The sequence below is a fragment of the Triturus cristatus genome, chromosome 5_2, assembly GCF_964204655.1.
Source record: "Triturus cristatus chromosome 5_2, aTriCri1.1, whole genome shotgun sequence".
NCBI lineage: Eukaryota > Metazoa > Chordata > Amphibia > Caudata > Salamandridae > Triturus > Triturus cristatus.
The window spans coordinates 396,146,511-396,160,682 of NC_140588.1; the positions used below are offsets into that span (position 1 = coordinate 396,146,511).

The 14,172-nt window shown below is 44.8% G+C and overlaps 1 protein-coding gene across 1 annotated transcript in view; it reads left to right on the top strand.

Moving 5' to 3' along the window:
* ABCA13 (ATP binding cassette subfamily A member 13) overlaps positions 1-14,172 on the top strand; it is a 2,655,493-nt gene that overhangs the window by 2,466,375 nt on the left and 174,946 nt on the right. Inside the window, exon 52 of the mRNA XM_085606362.1 lies at positions 11,612-11,746. Coding sequence (XP_085462488.1) covers positions 11,612-11,746 — 135 coding nt within the window. The remainder of the gene's footprint in view (positions 1-11,611; positions 11,747-14,172) is intronic.

Here is a 14,172-nt window from a genome sequence, read left to right on the forward strand (position 1 = left end):
TCTTTAGCCTCCTTGGCTTAACGACACGGTCCGCCATTTCTGAAACACAGGGCTGCACCTATTTACAAGAATATGGTGCAGCCTTGCTTTTCCCCCTGCGCTGGTGCTAAGTTTAGCAGCCTAGCACCAACGCAGGCACCCTTACTCCATAGTGCAAGGATGTCTTCATTCAGTGGAAGATTAATTATGTACAGGCAGGTTCCCCTCCATGCACATAAACGATCTTTAAATGCTGCTTTTAACTTCTATTTGTGCTGCTTAACGCAGTACACGCAGAAGTAGAAAAATGCAATTTTTTTAAAATGATTGTTTATGTGCAGGAAGGTGGACTTTCCGTCACATAAACAATCATAGGCCTTTTGCTGTTTTCATGTTTGCTGCCCAACGCAGCACACATATTTTCCCTGGTCATAATTCAGGTGCTGCTTCCTATTTACATCTCCCTTATTAGTAGGAGGCAGTGTCAGAATCAATGGGTGTTGCGGTGGAATGCCCACAGCAACCCCCACTGCCCTCCCCTTTCACGCTAAGCATAGCGTGAAAGGGGGCCTTCTTTACAAGGCAGCGTTAAGCCACATTAAGAGGCTTAATGCTGCCTTGTAAATAAGGCTAAGCCCCATCACGATAGGGGCTTGTACATGTGCCCCAATGTTTTAATAACAAAAGAAAAGCTGACATTCACCAGGTATACTTTACTGACCTAACTATAACTTACACCCCCACCATGCTCTGCTTATGACCTCACATAGTACATCTCTCATGACATGGTTAATAATAGTATTGATGACTTCACTGATGATATCATCCAATGGATATAGCTGTTTGCTCTAAGCTTTTCATTCTTGAAGTCATTCAGCGAGGTACACTTAGAACAAATATTCCATTACGTCTGTAGTACTAATGGAAGTATCCCTTCGCAACGAGCCGAAAAAGCATAACATGAAGCAAATCTGTAAAATCATCTGCATTAAGTAGTTATTATGCTCATGTTTTACAGGTATTGAGATGAGTACGAAATGTAATGGCTCTGCAGACCCTAATGACAGTAGAATCTTATTAAAGCTTGAATACCGCACAAAAACAGAGAATGGTTGCTTTTTATCTTAATGATATGTGTCTGTTAAACATCTCATGTGACATAGAATTTTTAAGCCAACAACTTCACTTCCATATATTAGCCAATTCTAAGGCATGTAGTACATGTGATGAATACAAGCCCCAGCTAGGCCCGCAAGAGACAAGGGTTCGCTCTTCTGTAACGAAATCTATAAGGAAGTTGGCACGGAAACTGCAAAGTACAAAAGCAACGTTTATTAACCCTTAAGGGTGGTCCTACAATCCACACAACACTCTTCAGTATTGCAAGGAGTAGCACAAAGAACTTGCATACACAGTCCCCTTTTATACACAGCGAAGGGGCTCATGAGTGGGTGGATACCACAGAGTTGAGGAACATTACCATTTAGGGTCATTCTCGATACCGAATCAATACATGGGCGGAGCTAACACACTCCTTGGGCCCGCGAAAACACATGGTCAAGCAAAGCTAATTATAACAGATGTGGTCAAGTCTGGGCATGCGCCAGACGGACAAGGGAGAGCTATTTATAACCTGTTGCTAGGCAGATTACAAGAGCAACTAACACAGAGGTCGGACTCTCCTCGTGGTGAACACATGGCAGCATGTCAATACAAAATGGAGTCCGGACTTAGGCCAACATAATGGGGAAAACACAATAAAAGGGAAACACTAATGTTTTCAGTAAATGCTTAATCACATTCTGTCCTTAATTTACAACAGACGACCCTTTCAGCATTTACTGAAGACATCTGGCTTCCAAGAATAATCATCGTATATATCAATTATCATCATTCCTTTAACCTCTTTAGCTAAACCCTTCTGGCGGGCAACATCGGCAATAGCTTTCTTATCTGGAATGCAGAATGAAATGCATACAGAACAGCACAATGGTCCACATTGAATACACATACAGAGAAAGAACAGAATTGCTATAATAATGCAGAGACCAGTTAAGACCTTCCATCCCCAGGCAGTAACCAATGCCCAAAACCATCCAGAAAAGGACCAAGTGCCGTTTTCCGTGTGGATTTCAGCTGCTATTTTATGCAGCTTATTAATGGCGTTATAAACGGATGGCGTATGATCAGGAATGAACACACAGCAGCTACTTCCAATAATTTTACAGGCTCCTCCTCGATCAGCTAGCATTACATCCAATACCATACGGTTCTGTAATGCAACAATTCTGGTAATCTGTAACTCTTCCGTAAGATTCCCAAGAGCAGCAGCAGTCTGATTTGTCACAGCTTCTACCACTCTTGTTAATCTTCGGATCTTCCTACTATTCAACACGGCTCCGACAAAGAAAAACAGTCCTAAATTAAAATCAATATACTGTTGCAAACTGGTATCAGTTTGATCCACATCATCGATCGATAAAGTACGTTTATACCTATTTACAGTCACATTATTCAACAATTTCAAGTCTTTATGCTACGATGCAGGTGCTAGGAATACAGGAGGTAATAGGAATGATACATAGCATACCCCAGACCACCCAGCCGGCAGACGGTAATAACCTTTATTTCCACATACAAAGTAGGTATTATGGGATGCTAGGAAGGTGCTATTATTTAACCCATCAATGTTTAACACAGTTATACAATCACTGACACCAACAGGGATGAAACCCACACTCTGGACACACAAGTCCGCTTGGGCTTGTGCTACTTGAATTACAAATTTATCTCTTCCCGTAGTGTCTCTGGTGTTCGTGAAGATATAGGGGATGGATTCATTGTCCGGTCGGTATTCTTCCCATTCCCAAATTGTCCCATTCGCTTGTGGATATCCATTCTTGTCCTGATGACATTCTTTATTAAGTCTAAAAAGCAATCGTCCCACTGTCGGTTTTCGAGTGGCAAACAACAGAGTGTACCATGCTCTACAGGAGCCATTGTGAGAGAAAGGAAGTGGTATGAATGGCGTACCTCCTTTCTTCTGATGGGCTGGCATCATCCCACATATCCAACAGTTCGTAGCGTTTGTAGCAACGTGGGTGTGATGCAGCATCTGAATGAAAGTGTTATTCAAATAGGATTGCCGATGCTTCAACTCTTGGTATGGCAATGTGTAAAAATAGTGCTCCGCAGGCACTGGAGTCGTCAACACAAGCGTCTTTCGAGCAGGAGTTGCCTCCTCCACAAACCATGTGGTTATACCAACAATAGCTACTGTTAGCATGAACCCCAACGCACAAAGAATTTTCTTCTTCTCCATGTCAAAGGAAATAATACCCTGATATCTTCCTGAAACTAAAAGTCTGTCAGAACTCTTCCCCTTGGGCAGCGGTTGATTTCTTCACCAGCGGGCCAAGACGGGTGTCACTACACTAATGCAGGGCTGATCCCCCCCCCTTGCCTCATCGGCTCTCCGTTTCACTAACCCAAGGGCCGTTCTGACAGTATGTCCCGGTACTGGAAACCTCACTTCCTTGGTCGCAGATGATATCGCCTTCCTCCAGAAGTCGTATGGTCCGGAAAAAGCTCCTCAGTGTCGTTTGGCTCTGCAGCACGGCCTGTCTCTGCTGCTAGGATGTCTCGTTGATCGGTCAGCACGGCAGACTCCACCAATCCGGGCGGTACCTTTCGACAGTGCAAGGAATGGATCCAATTCTTCCTGTTCGAGACTCGCACTGCCGTCCTCGTTGCAAGAAGGACTTGCTCAGGTCCGACCCATCTCGGCTCCAAACTGTTCGTCCTGTCGAAGACCTTCAGCATGACATGATCCCCAGGGCGGAGACCATGTCCTTCACCGGTAGACCGATCAGGGAGCGCCTCTCGGACCTGTTGATGAATAGAAACCAAGTTATCCGTTAACTGTGCCAGATAATCACTCATCATCACACAAGGTACATCATACACAGCCTTAGGCCTTGGTGGACCCCAAATATTCATTGGGCGTCCAAATACAATCTCATAAGGTGTAAGGCCGGTTCGAGAGTGTGGCACCGACCTAATTGACAATAACGCCAGTGGCAAGGCGTCTGGCCAAGTCAAAGATGTTGAAGCTTGAATTTTGGCGATCTTAAGCTTCAGTGTACCATTATACTTCTCGACTAGTCCTGCAGACTGAGGATGGAACACGGCGTGGAACTTCTGGGTGATGCCTAGGCCCTTCAAAACATACTTTATAACATCTGCTACAAAGTGAGGGCCATTATCACTCCACAGAAGTCTACAGACGCCGTATCGGGGGAAAAACTCTTTCAGCAATAGCTTCGCTGTAGTCATTGCAGTATTGTCTTTCGCAGGGTACGCCTCAACCCACTTACTGAAGGCGCAAACCACTACTAGAACATACTTCAAATTGTTACAGCGCTCAAGCTGGATGTAATCCATCTGCAGAACCTCAAAGGGTGCAGTGGGTGTCGCAAATCCTCCTGCTGGAGTTCGCGTGCCTTTCCCTGGGTTGTACTTCAGACAAATCATACAGGTCTGCACCACCCTCTTTGCTGTGCTAGCAATCTCTGGATGCTCCCAGACTTGGGTAAGCAATTTCACAATTGCGGAAGCTCCAACATGTGCTAGCCCATGTGCCATCTGGACCATAGGTTGTACAAAAGCCGTGGGTAACTTCCATCTATCCATCTGCTTATTTCTCCAGCAACCCTCGTCATCCAGTTCTCCTTCGCTAGCCCATTGTTCCCGCTCTTTGTCAGAAGCGGTCTTTTGTATTTCTCGCACTTCCTCCTTCGCATCATGCCATCTCTCCACCTGTGACTTCACTACGTACATGGCAGTAGTACCGGGCTGCATCGCAGTCTCCCGTGCTACTCGATCCGCTAACGCATTTCCTTCTCCAACCTTATCAACCACTTTCCTATGGGCACTACACTTAACAATGGCAATTTTCTTTGGGTATGTCAATGCAGTTAAAAGATTGTGGACTAACTCCCCATGCATTATCTGTACCCCATGTGACGTTAGAAACCCTCTCTCCTTCCAGAGTAGGCCGAAATCGTGCGCTACTCCGAAGGCATAGCGGCTGTCTGTGTAAACATTCACACACAATCCTGTACTGAGCTCACACGCTCGTGTCAACGCTATCAGTTCCGCCGCTTGAGCTGATTTCTGTGGTATGCGTGCTGTCTCCACTATTGTTTGTAGTGTGGTAATTGCATACGCTGCTGAAGTCGTACCATCTGGTAGCTTCAGGCATGATCCATCTACCCACAACTCTCCATCTACATCTGAAAAGGGCGTATCCTGGAGATCAATACGACCCTTTGTTTGTTCCTCAGTCACAAGAATACAATCATGCGCTTTCTGTGCCTCAGGCTGGGTCTCGGGGTATGGCAACAATGTGGCCGGGTTTAATGTCACGCACCTTTTTAACGTAATGTGAGGAGCTAAAAGCGTCAACTCATATCCCGTTAAACGGGCACTGGTCAAATGCTGCGTCTTTGTTTGATTAAGCAGGGCATCAACAGCGTGGGGAACTAACACCAACAGTTTATGGGACAATACAATTCCTTCACTCTGCCGTATTGACACAGCTGTCGCCGCAACCGAGCGAAAACACCCTGGTAATGCTCGGGCGACAGGATCAAGCACAGCCGAAAAGTATGCACAAGGGCGCTGCTTATCGCCGTGCATCTGCACTAAGACTGATAATGCACATCCATCTTTCTCATGCACATACAACGAAAAGGGTTTTGCATAATCAGGGGTCCCTAACACTGGTGCTGAACAAAGGGCCTGTCTTAATTGCTGAAAAGCAGCGTCACATTCATCTGACCAGGGGATCGGGATGGGCGTGTCTTTTGTCAAGAGCGCTAGTAATGGCTTAGCTATGTGTGAAAACCCCAATATCCACTGTCTACAAAAAGAAACAAGACCCAAAAATGCACGCACATCCTTCTGCGTGGATGGCCTTGGTGTGTCCAAAATTACTTGGATACGATCTGGTGTGAGTGCACGCCCCTCCTTAGACAAAAGGTGACCCAAATAAGTCACCTTTGGTCTACAGAATTGCAATTTCTTCCTAGAGACCTTATGATTGTGGGACGCTAAAAAAGAAAGTAAGGCTATCGTACTTTTCTCACACAACTCCAGGGTGTCAGCCGCCAACAGGATGTCATCAACATATTGAATGAGGGCGACCCCCTCGAGTAAGGCAAAGGAATCCAACTGTCGCTTCAAAGCCTGACTATAAATACTAGGGCTTTCTGTATAGCCCTGGGGAATTCTACAAAAACGATAAGATCTATTGTTTAATGTGAACCCAAAAAGAAATCGGCTATCAGGGTGAATGGGAATAGAAAAGAAGGCATTTTTCAAATCAATCACTGAGAACACGGTCGCCGTAGGCGGGACCAAGGTAAGCAACGTCGTGATATCAGAAACCACCGGGTACTGAGGTATCACGATCTTGTTCACCTCCCTCAAATCAATTATGAACCGATAAACCTTTGCATCCGTGTCCTTTTTCAGAATAGGGAGAATCGGACTGTTACAGATATTATAGGGAACTTCTTCCACTACCCCCACTGCGATCAAGTCTTGCACAATCTGTATGAGAGCCTCCTCGCCCTCCTGGGAAATACGATACTGTGGGAGGCGCGGTAGTACCGCCCCCTCCTGGACACTAATGTGGACCGGAGGAATCACCATTTGTCCCACATCTGTGTCCGAAGTCGCCCATAAAGCTCGGGGGAGGGTAGCCAACAACGCATCCTCTGAGATCGTACACATCCGCCCAGATCGGGGGTAGTTGTCATTTAATATCACCCTCACACCCTCAGGGGAACAGCGAATTGTAGCCCTAAAATGCTTTAACATATCAAGGCCCATAATGTTATCCGGTGTGTACGGAGCAAGCAGAAACGGGCAAGGCGCAGAAAAACAATCAACTTTAAATGCAAGGGGCTGTGAAAGAGGGCTTCGGGAAAGTGTACCGTCAAACCCTACCGATGTAACTATTGAGCCGGATGGGGGAGCCCCCGGAACCAAGTACCTAGACAATGCACTACGTGTCGCTCCTGTATCCACTAGGAACTGATCAGTAGAACCTAAAACCTCAGCCGATACATAAGGACCCGTCTGATCGACCGGCACCTCAACTGATTCGGACCCCCATCCTACGCATTCCTATGCATGCTGAGAATCGTGATATCCCAATCGATCGCTGTCCGATACATGATACTGGTGCTGGCGATCGAAAACATTTGAGCTATCTCGGTGCTGTCCGGCAGTATCGAAACGGACATTATCGTTGGAATTCCCTCTAAAGTTCGAGAAGCCCCCTCTACCCCTCGGTCCACCCGAAGTGTGCCCCTGACGCGAAGCACGCAACGCTGGGCAATCCCTGGCCCAATGGCCCAACTGCTTGCAATACGCACACTGGTTCTTATTCAAATCAGATCGGCCCGAAGGGGGACCATAAGGTCCGCCCCTTCCTCTATTATTATTTCCCCGGCGGGGCGGGCCATATACTTGTGCTAACATCACTTTGGTTTTAAGATCTTTCGATTTCTTCTCCTCCTGGCCCTTCGCCTCGTGCTCCTGACGCTCATAATACTGGGCAATGGTCAGAAGGGCCGTCGGTGTCGCGGAGGACCAAGAACTCTCACTCGCTTTTAGCCGGGCCGCAACTGCCGGCAGCAGATTAGCCACATATTTGTCCGCGAAAAGATGGCGGCCCGTGTCGTCAGTAAGCGACTGGCCACTAAAATCATGGAACGTTTCCTCAAAACGCGTAAAGAAGTCCGCGACTGACTCGTCAACTTTCTGTTTACATGCTGCTAACATATTCCAGTCAATCTTTTTAGGGGGGATAATCGTCTTCAACTTAGCCACAATAGCCGCAGGGAGATCTAAAATATTCTGGGGTGGTTTCTGTGCGGGCTTCCGTTCCCTATCCTCATCCTCAAGGTCAGACCACCGGGCCTTGAAGGCAACCGCATCATCTACCTTCCGGACAGAGCGCCACGTATCCGGCGGTAGGATAAGGCCAAAGAACAGATCTATATCCGCCAAGGTCATAATGCAAGAATTCAAGGCCCCCTCGACTTCTTCATAGAAGGCCGCTGGATTCTTGCGGGGGTCAGGCAGCGCATTCTTTAATGCCATAACATCGGCCCTATGCCATGGAGTATAAACCCAGTTATATACAAAATATCCCCTTGCATCGGCGGAGTTAACATCCGAGCTAGTCCCCGCTCCTTTAGGAGGAACATACAAAGGCGCCGCCTCTCGCATTGGTTTAGCATGCACTATGTCATCCTTATCTGACTGGGAGGCGGATGGGTGGCCCCCTGCTGCAGACGAATCCGACTGCTTCTCCTCCTCCGTTTGTTGACGTGCTTTCTCTCTAAGGGCCAGTACCTCGTCCCGCAAAGCGAACAGCCGCCGAGCCGCCTCAGAAGCCTTAGGGGGAGAAAAAACACCATTACGTAATGCTCCGGCATCCGAAGACACGTCGTCAGGCTCAAGGACACTAGAATATTTTCGGAAAGCTGCGATTACTTCTTCTGAAAAATGAGACAGAAAATACACCCTCTCTCTATCTTGCCACGACCCCCAAGCATGGAACAACTCATCCATAGACATCTTGCCCTTAAGTGCACGAAGGGAAAGTTTCCGGAGCTCAGCCATATACTCGGCCGATAACATGGACCGTGTGTCGACCTTACCCGGAGCCGGGCCAGAATCTTGCGGCCGTGGAGCAGATGCGCCAACATAAGGGGGCGGAGAGCGATCTAGTAAATAAAAATCGTCATCAGGATTATTAAGGACAGGATAAAGCGGCTGACGAACAACATATTGACCCGAAACTTGTAGCCTACGCTCTTTCTCTTGTCTGTCCGTTTGCTCTTTGTCCTCCCGACGCTTCGCTTCCTGCGCTCGCACATGATCATTCTTTCGCTGCTCCTTCTCAAACAGCGCTTTCTCACGTTTCTCTCGCTCACGCACTTCCTTCACCCATAATCGCACACACTCAAACATATCCTGACGAGCACGTCGCTTACACATACACTGTTCCACATACTCAATCTTACGTATATCAAACGATCCATACAAAGGCCATCGCAACTCAGGATCCTTCCTAGTATATTTCCTCCATAACGTGCTGTACATTATGGAAGAAAGACCATGCTTCACGTACATATCCCTATTAGGAGTCCCCTCTGGGGGAGCTGGAGCAGATTCCTCGAGGTTCAACCGGTTCCCAAGACAGCAACACCACTTACGGAGTGCGCTGAAAGCAGGCATGCTAGGAATAATGCAAAATATGCAGTATTATCAAAAATGGCACTTAATCGTTGCGCCGTTCAAAGTTTACACAGCTCCGGAGAAATTTCTCCACATTACCTGCCTATATGTGTTGCAACGCATATATTTTCACAAAGACAAATTCAAAATATGACTAGTCACCATCAATCAAACTCAAATAGCCAGACCAGGCTTCAAAACTCGGAGCAAGTACCGTACAACGGTTCTTACCAATCAAGAGTCCAGGTTCCAACTGCCAAGCTCCACAATCGCCCAAACGGCTCTCACGGCAGGACCGACAGAAGAGGTCTCAGTCGATGACCGGCGCCACCCAGATGGTCAGCTCGGAAGGGAAGGAAGAAAAACCTCGGGATGCCAAGGCTAAGACGCCGCTGGCAGTGATCACGTCCCTGGCCAAACTCCTCACCTTCGTCGCGACCAGTCCTTCGAGCATCCGAGTCGCCGATGAGCCCCACGTGACGGGCGCCAATTGATGAATACAAGCCCCAGCTAGGCCCGCAAGAGACAAGGGTTCGCTCTTCTGTAACGAAATCTATAAGGAAGTTGGCACGGAAACTGCAAAGTACAAAAGCAACGTTTATTAACCCTTAAGGGTGGTCCTACAATCCACACAACACTCTTCAGTATTGCAAGGAGTAGCACAAAGAACTTGCATACACAGTCCCCTTTTATACACAGCGAAGGGGCTCATGAGTGGGTGGATACCACAGAGTTGAGGAACATTACCATTTAGGGTCATTCTCGATACCGAATCAATACATGGGCGGAGCTAACACACTCCTTGGGCCCGCGAAAACACATGGTCAAGCAAAGCTAATTATAACAGATGTGGTCAAGTCTGGGCATGCGCCAGACGGACAAGGGAGAGCTATTTATAACCTGTTGCTAGGCAGATTACAAGAGCAACTAACACAGAGGTCGGACTCTCCTCGTGGTGAACACATGGCAGCATGTCAATACAAAATGGAGTCCGGACTTAGGCCAACATAATGGGGAAAACACAATAAAAGGGAAACACTAATGTTTTCAGTAAATGCTTAATCACATTCTGTCCTTAATTTACAACACATGTACCTATGGATATCCATCTACTGAATGTAAAAATACCTTACACATATTCCTGAAATGAGCAGAATGGTGTACACCATTTTAACAACACTTACAATAATTCTGTGATGTAACCGTCTGTAAGTCTAGAAGAATGCATGTCTCAGAATTTTCACTGAACCCTTGAAAATAAATATCTGCAGTTTATAAATCTCCAGTTTTTACCATATACACAGACATCGACAGGGGAATAATGTATTGTAAGAAGCTTTAGTTTTTCTCACATATTTTAGTAACAGGCCTTTGAATTAAGGCACATCCTTTTTGAAACTTTCAAGTCACAATAGTGAAGGAGTGTGTGTGAGATAAATAATAAAATAGGTATTAATGCAATGCTCTCATTATAAGCAAAATACAATTCAGATCTACATATCAGAGTTGTAAAGTGCTTTCACCATTTTCAGGGACAAATCACACTTCACAGGCAGAAGGAATGGAAGCGGAGTCTACAGAGACCCATAAAATGACTTTAGAAGTGCCAGAAATGTTAGCATCCTTCCAATCCCATTAGGGTGCCAATTTACATTGAAAAATACAAGTACTACCCAATCCAAGATGGGGGAGCAGTACTTCCAGGTCCAGCAGGAAAGAGACAGTATTTAACCTAACACAAGTGAGAGCATCTCATCTGGCATTTGTTCTTCTTGATCGGTTTCTTAAATCTGGCACCAGTTTGCACTCAGACTTTCCTTTATATGCACCTTTATTGTTGTGGTTGCTCCACTTCGTCATTCCAGTTTCCTACTGCTACAAAAAGGACTTAGGGTCCAGCTGCTACCATCTCTTTCTCTCATCTGAGCTTCATTACTGGAGTGTTTACTCATGCTGCGGGTGGCACCTTACACTTGGCCTACAGTAGTGAGTACTATCAATTAACTTGACACATACCAGAAGTAGCTCTAGTAACATGCATATTTTATTCATTTAACTTGACCTAGCCAAATGTGTTCTCATGAGCTATCCTTTTGCAATCCATTCCACATCTGCAAGCCTCGGTCTTGCATAAGTTTGGCGATCATTTATTATGAACCTTATGAGATTGGTGTGTCAAAAATAGATTGGGGTTATAAGCAGGGTATATTTCTCATGTTCTCCTGAAAGTTGTTATAAGTTCTCCTGAAGATGCTCACTGCAGTTTAATGTCATTTGCACGGTCTCTATTAATGACGTAATATCATCATTTCAGGTTTCGAGGGACCTTGTTAGCCGCTTGCATCTTGGTGGTCATGTGGACAAATTAGTCAAGACCTACAGCGGCGGGACAAAGAGAAAACTCTCCACTGCCTTAGCTTTGGTTGGCAAGCCTCAAATACTGTTACTGGTAAGAGAAAAATTGAGTTCATGTAATTGCTTAATTTGTAGCACGAATGAGCCTTGTTTCATTATGTTCTAATGCAGTGTTTCCCAAACTCTGGGTCCCAGCTGATTTTTGGTGGGTCGGAAAAGTCAGAGCAATAAATGAAGATGCATTTAAATCCTGTCTTTAACTTGTCGTATTTGCCAGTGTTTCAAAGATGGAGGTCAAATGTCAGGCTGCTTTATTCTTTTAACATGGGGATTGGCGTTAGCTTTTCTTTCTCTCACTGCAAAGTGAGAGGAGTTTTTAAAAGGAACTATGTCACTATGCAGGATGTTTATTTTTGCAATACTCAACAAACTGGTAAATACTTGTAAATGAACTGTATGCATCCAACAGTTAGGACAGCAAAAACAAAGCACTGTTTTTGTAATTCTGAAGTGCCCTGTACACAGAGATTTTAATAGGATCAAAACAAATCAAGACAACTTGGTGATGCACACATAATCACAGAAACCTCATTTCCACCCATTATCATTTGTGTGCTATATCATTTTATTAGTTAAACTGTATTCCTGTGCAAATCTAGTGGACATTTCAATTGAAAATGTGTTTTCTATAAATAGCAGTGTGATACCACACCATGCTTTAGTAACATTCAAAAATCTTCCACCTCATGTCCGTAAAAGGTAGGTGGGTCGTGAACGTTTGTTGTTCTAAAAAGTGGGTAGTGATTTAAAAAAGTTTAGGAATCACTGTTCTAGTGTATTAATTTTCTCTCATTTGTAGCGTTTATATGTTTTATTAGGGTTGCCATTGCAATAGTCATAACGCAACACATGATAGCAGAAACTACATAGACCTCTTGCTAACTGTAATTTCTGCAAGCATGATGTCTTGAAGAAGAATTTCTGTGGTGAACCATCAGATGTGATTCTTTAAAACATTATAAAAACATTGACAGTGCAACATGCACATTAGCAACTATATTCCGACCACGAGTCGAAAGGTCCTAGGACACCTAATCGACTTAAATCTTAAAAGAGCACTAATAAATATCCTAGAAGACAAAGAATAAACGCGGGCCGAGATTGGGACTAGTCCTGGGTATGAGGGATAATGCTCACAGTTGGAGGAAATCGAAGGCCCCGAGCATCTCGAATGGTAAAGCCGATTTGATTAGATGGCGTTTAGGAACTCTAAGATTATGATGCCAAAAGAGGCCTTCAGAAAAATCAGAACATTTGGGAAAATGAGTAGAATCCCAATAAGAGGTTGAAAACTGGAATTTGTAAACATACAAAACATACACGCCGGGTCTGGTGGCTCAGTGGACTAATGCATCCACTGCAGGGGCATGTGTTTGACCTCATGGTCACAGGTTCAAATCCCAGTGGGTCCACTCAGCCTTTTGTCCATTTGAGGTAGATAAACTGAGTACCATTGAGTTGGGTAACAATATACATCTGTTATCTCAGTGCCAAGATGCCCCGTTGCTGGGGTGAATGTGCGCTTTACAAATAGACCTGTTATGTTTTTATGTTATGAAATCCATGAACTGAACAGCGAGAGACAGATAGCAATGTCACACCCCTAAAGGGGAGACATATTATAAAAGAAAGGGTTCAATATATTGTAAGAAGAATATCTCTTTGCATTGGCACCCTGATGCAGAATGTTAGTAGCTATAATACTATTTACAAAATGACATTATAAGTATAAAAAGACAAAGAAAGTACAGATTCTCATGACTAGTGAGCATTTGTGTTATGAAACACAGAGTGAATCAGCCATCTCTGTATCTCTGTTGCACTTTACGATATTTTTAACACATTTGACTTCTTTTGATTATTTTCCTAAGTTGATTTGGGATTTTTAGTGCTTCGTTTTCAGACTTATTTAGGTATGATTAATTTAATCAAACACACATTTCAAAGGGATAAAATAATGTTGCTTGTGCAGTAGCTTGTACTTGATCAGTGTTTTCTCTGTGAGACTGCGTTTCGACTTTGGAAATATTTGCATTATTAAGTAATTGGGTTACCTCACACCCTATTTAATATTCTCGTTTCTTATATTTCTTTCATCATGGTGTAGTGCTCACATGCTCAACATGCCATCTCGAACAACTGCATATGTCTCATGCTCCTCTAACACATTCACTATGGTCCTAGGGTCTCCAGTCTTTTATGATAAATATCTGGATATGACTGCATATGCAGAGAATTGATCTGTTGAAACATGACCTCCTACTCGTGAAAAGATTGGGGTGGTTTGATAACCTGGATTAATATCCAGGGAGAGGAAAATGAATGAGTCCCCTCAAATTTGAATTGCCTAATTTATAAGAACACGTTTTAGTGAGGAATCCTAGGTTTCAATAAATCAGAAGATTGTAAAACGTGGCTACTCACCAGTGAGGGTCTCAAGGTGCTGGGGGGTGGGGGAGG